The sequence below is a fragment of the Castor canadensis genome, chromosome 14, assembly GCF_047511655.1.
Source record: "Castor canadensis chromosome 14, mCasCan1.hap1v2, whole genome shotgun sequence".
Taxonomy (NCBI): Eukaryota; Metazoa; Chordata; class Mammalia; order Rodentia; family Castoridae; genus Castor; species Castor canadensis.
In genome coordinates, this window is record NC_133399.1 from 20428827 (window position 1) to 20434654 (window position 5828).

Below are 5828 nucleotides of genomic sequence, written 5' to 3' on the forward strand. Positions count from 1 at the left end.
TCCAAAACCAAATTCCCAAATGGGATTGAAAGTTGTAAGGACTGTGGGTTTATATTATAGATAGAATTGTAGGTGAGCTGTAAATATCAGGAGTTGATTTTATTCTGGGTATTCTGACCCCAGCCAGGAGCTGAGATTGAAGTGTGAAATTGATCCATAATTTTCTCTGCATCACCTTTCCAGTTGTACATGCTGTTTAAGTTTCTAACACCTTCTTTATTCGTTCCCATAGGTCTTATCACTTTCTCTAAATGGGATGAAGTTTCTCCTTTGCTGCTCTGGCTATTCTCTATTGCAGATTCAAAGAAAGGTTACTTCTATTCTTTCATTGTTGCTCCTCCCTCACAATATTTTTACTTCATATGGATTTCATATGACTTAATATACGAATATATGTATATTATATTACATATGGTAATTATAAAATATTATCAATGACTAAAATATATACTGTATTATATAGTTAAACACAAATATATATCATATAGTATTTATTATATATTGCTATATAAAATGCACATTATTTTATTAGATTATCATTTACATCAGTATATAAATATATACATACTACAAGGGACCAGTGGCTCACAACTGTAACCCTAGCTATTCAGGGGGCAGAGATCAAGAGAATCTCATTTTGCAGTCAGCATGGGCAAATGGCTCCAAGAGACTCTATCTCAAAAAGAATCTTCACAAAAAAAGGGCTGGAGGAGTGGCTCAAAGTGTAGGCCCTGAGTTCAAGCCCCAGTACCATATGTATATTCTTATGTCAGTTAAATGTGTTTCTATTTGTATACTCAGAAAAATATGTTCTGAATTCCAGTTCAAGGTTTATCCATTGAAATATAATTAATATGTTATTGAGAGTGATGTCCAGTATTTTTTGCTGATGTGATATCAGAAAACAGACAAGCCATTTCATCTAATCCATATCTCCTTCTATATCAGAACTTTTAAATTCTAATCAAACAGAGGAAAACATGAAATTTTTCCATTCCTCTCTGTTTGTATAACAATGATAATTTGCACCATTATTTTGTGTTTATAAGGCCAAGAATTTTTCCCTCTGAAAATCACTGAGAAGCTGTGAAATTATACTTCTAGTTACTGGATATATAATGGCAAATGTAGTATTTTGCACAGAGCTGCAAACCTGTCAAGTGCTGTTATTTCTAGCCACATCTTCTATGAACTTGTTTATTTTTCTCTCCAGTATGACATCAGATGAATCATTTTGCTCCTGATAGCAAAATGCTTTGCATTTATTTCTTTTGCAATGTTGTTGTCTCATCAAAAGTCCTACCATTCATTAATATGTGCCTCCATTCATGGAGAGAAAATGTACTGTATGTCCATGAAAACTTTGCACATTATTCTGCCAACAGTTCTGCTTTAATTCTGAATGTCATTGTACCTGCTCTGTTTCCATATAATTTGACACTCCTGATAAAGTTTTACCAATTACTGTTGCCTCATAAACATTCCCAATATGTGAAATTGAACATGGGATGTTCAGTTGTAGTACATTAGTGACTGGGGACCAAAATGATTTGAAATCATTATTCACTTCCTATACCTGTACTGAAATGATTTGAAAACTGGAGCATCTGTTTTAGGCACCTACACATGGTCCTAGCATATAGGTATGTTTTCTGAAAAGCATGATAATATTGTGCTGGTAGATTGTACATTTGTACATGACTTAATAAGTACTATGTACAAGTGGGTATGCTGATCATGAATGAGTTCATACATCACAAAACATTTCTTTCTCAAATTTTCTAAAGAGAAGAAAATACCTTGGAAACTTGAAGTTTCAGGAATCTATCCATAATATAAATAGACACAAAACAAGGGGAACAAAAGTGTTCTCAATGTATGATAACCTTTTCTCTTTACTCCTAGTGGTTCTTGCTCTTCAAAAGGGTACTTCACAAATGGACACAGTGTCCCCCTGCAGTGGATTCTAGTTTTCTTTCTCTATGCATTCTCAGAGTCATGCAATCAATGCTAGGAAGGTTTTAACATGTTTCAAACCAAAATCAGAACTACACACAGCTAGCAGCATAGGAAGTGAACTATAAAACGTAATAATTTGGGGTTAGTTCTTTGTATTGCTGAGTGTAATATTAACCTGGTTTTGCATAGTACAAACAGTGGCTTCTGATTTATTACCTGTAATCAAAATGCAGTGTACTTATAACAAAAAACTCACTTGCTTTTAAGGATTTACTACTTATTTTCCCCAAACTTTTTAGTAGTAGCCTTCACATGAAACACACACATGTATAGTCGTGGATTAAAATTATGGATCTTGGCTATCAATATTGGTACTAAGATCATCAAATTATCTGAAAAGCTGGAAATGTGTGATAAAAAGTACATCTGTGATTGTGAAAAAATACTTAGTGTATTTTTGTTAGCAAAACAGATACCGTTTTAAAACACTAAGGTGCTACAAACATAAAGACATGTGATATTGCTGCATGGAAATGTACATCAATCCAATTGTACTGAAAGACAGTCTAAACAACACATCAACACATGAAGAGACAGTTTCTTTGTTTCTGAATTGGCATTCACAATATGTGAATGGATGGTTATTTAACAAAAAGTGCTAAGAAAAAAGGCTTTTCATACCTGTCTCACATTAAAGGTAAAAATATACTACATAGGGTTTCACTGTCAATTGCAAATGACAGTCCTTCAGCAAAGCATACAGAGTTATCAGTACCAAGACCTACCAAGCACAGACCAAGAGAGAAATACTAACAACTTAAACCATGTGAAAACTAAGCTGTTGTGCTCTTTAACTTAATACTCCAAGCTCATATAAAGGGAGACTTGCCCTTAAAGAATAAATTAGTCATATATATATTTATATGATACAAAAATCCTCTATTGCAATGACATGAAAAGCATGATGAAGTAATTTAAAATAACATGAAAGTCACTCAATGGAAATGTCATAAATGTAAATATGGCAAGAGGAAAATATGGATAGTGACTCTAACCCTCACAATGAAAGAAATGAAAATTAATTTACCGACTATTAGAATGGTAGGGAAAATGAAAATTCAAAGGGGGTATCATATTGGAATTTAAATATATTCAACCATTTGTAGAAAGTCTTTAGAAACACACAAACATGATAACCTGCTCTGTTATAGCCAGTGATTCCTCGATGAGTTTAAAACACCCTTATTTCCTTCATAGACATAGTCTAATGGTCTTATTCACAGAAGCAGAAAAACACCAAATCTCATCACCATCAGAAAGGATACTTATTTTGAAGGTATCCATATACAATATAAAAATATCAACTTTGAACATGAGTAAATAATTTATGAGCACAAAAAGATGAGGGTTTTGAAGCACAATGATCAAACCAAAAAGAAAACATGGAAATTATCAAGTTTGAAGTTTACCCAGATTAAACAAAAGCAAATGCATTGTAAAAACTTTTGCAGGTATATATCCAGAAGGAATAAACATTCATTACAATTTTATGAAAATGACAGTTTTGCAGGCAAAATTGACCAAATACTGGGAATCAAAAGCAAGATACATGTTTCCATTTTCTTCCATAATTCAATTGCCTGTTTTATTTCTTAGTGTCCTATCCCCTTCCACTTATAAACAAAAGAGCAATTAATAATCAAGCAGATAAGCAGTCATTCTCCTTAAATCCCCCTTGTCCAAATATTGTGTATGTCAAATAGGATAACACAAGTTTAGAGGATAATATGGGGACATATATTGAGGTTCACCATTCAGTCCCCTGTAGTAACATATTCTTTATAATCCATGGTAAATTTTAATATCAGCAGGGCAGGAAAATGGACCCAAATTTCTGTCTTGCAATCATGTCTGTGTCTGACATCTGTGTTTCCTGAAATCACCAGGTGCTCTAAGTAGAATCATTCCTATAATACAGTCACATTCAGGAAGTATTAAATGAAGCTTAGCTCACTTCCATGTATACTCCTTGCCTCTACAGTCTTTGTAATCAAAGGCAACTCTATTATTTGAGCATACTAAGGGTCAGGATTATTTTTTCATTATAGGTTGAAGATATGTTCACTGATCAGTTTGAAATAAAACATAAGTACCTCAAATCACAGATATAGACTAATTGTGAATGTTTTACAGTCGACCTCAGAAGCATATAGTTTATTAGCAACAGGTCTTAGCAATTGATTCAAACTGTATGATTGTCCACTCCCATGATCCACAGTAGGATTCACTGTAGAATGCAAATCTTATTTAACTAACTAGAGTGTCAAGTAGAAATTATTCTCTAGAAATGATATTTTATATACGTAAATGCCATGCCAGCTTCTACAACTTGATTTCTTGAGTATACACAAAAATTACTAAATTGATCCTCAGTGAGGCTCATAATTGCTGGAACCCAAGCAAAGAAATAATGTTCAGAAATTTGAGAGGATATGTAAACTTTTACAAACCTAGACAGGAAGCATTATAAGGATTCCAGGCAAATTAAAATACACCTTCACATTACATTACTTAGTCATTTCAAAATATGTAGTGGCAGAAGAAACTAGCATCCTGGACCATAAAGAATCAGGTCTCCTTAAATCACATTAGAAGTTCTAGTTTAACGCAATTTATTCATCAGAGCAAAGAAAGTATCCTACCAATTAGTTTTCTCAAGGCTTCCTTCATGTCCCTGTTTCTCAGACTGTAGATAAAAGGGTTCATCATTTGAGGGACCACAGAATACATCACTGAAGCTACTGAAGTCTTCCATGATGAGTCTGTAAATGTGGAGCTCATATATACCCCAAAAGCTGACCCATAAAACAAGGAAACGACAGAAAGGTGAGACCCACAGGTGGAAAATGCTTTATACCTTCCTTCTGATGATGACATTCTCAGGACAGAGGACACAATGTGAATATAAGACAAAACAATTCCAGAGAGAGGAACACCACCAAATATGCAAGATGAAACATATACCAATATGTTATCAATAAGAGTATCAGAACAGGCAAGTTTGGTAATCTGAGTAAGTTCACAGAAGAAGTGGGGGATTACTAGTTCTGTGCAGAAGGACAAATGTAACACCATCAGACTGTTCACGAGGGTATTAATAATGCTAAACAACAGAGACAACATTACCAGGAGGAGACAGAGGCATGGGTTCATGATGATATGATACCTCAGAGGATGACAAATGGCTGCATAGCGGTCATAGGCCATTACTGCAAGAAGACAATTTTCCATACCAACAGAAAGCAGGAAAAAGCAGACCTGAGCTATGCATCCTATATAAGTGATGCTCTGGTCATGTGTTTGGATGTTCACTAGCATCTTTGGAATTGTGCATGTTGTTAAAAAGGCATCATTAAAAGACAGACTGGTGAGAAAGAAGTACATGGGAGTGTGGAGATGGGAGTCAGAGATCACAGCAAGCATAATGATCAGGTTTCCCAGTATGGTAACCAGGAACATGGAGAGAAACAGGCTGTAGATGAGGGTTTGCATTTCTGGACTGTCTGAGAGTCCCAGAAGAATGAATTCTGAAGCAGCTGATAGGTTCACTACTTCCATGTTGCTGAGGAATCCGATGGGAAAAAAAAGATATGGTCAAAACTTCAGAAAATATGTGAACAGCAGCAACAGCACCTTTTCAGCATGTTAGAAACCCTCCATGAAGAACCTTTGACCTACAGACATTAGCATCCCATACTGTGAGAAAATAAATTCATGTTATTAACCCATCAAGTTTGGTATTTAATTATGATAATCCTTGCAGCTATTACAATCATCAAATCCTCTGTCCAACATTAATATCACATAAT

General features: G+C 34.6%; 1 protein-coding gene across 1 annotated transcript; it reads right to left on the reverse strand.

Moving 5' to 3' along the window:
• Positions 1 to 4638: 4638 nt before the first annotated feature.
• Positions 4639 to 5580, reverse strand: LOC141416701 (olfactory receptor 7G2-like). The gene has a single exon (XM_074053923.1). The coding sequence runs from the start codon at positions 5575 to 5577 to the stop codon at positions 4639 to 4641; it is 939 nt and encodes a 312-aa protein (XP_073910024.1). The 5' UTR covers positions 5578 to 5580.
• Positions 5581 to 5828: the final 248 nt, after the last annotated feature.

Coding starts and splice junctions, on each gene's coding strand:
- LOC141416701 (XM_074053923.1), bottom strand. CDS start 5,577: ATGGAAGTAGTGAACCTATCAGCTGCTTCAGAATTCATTCTTCTGGGA.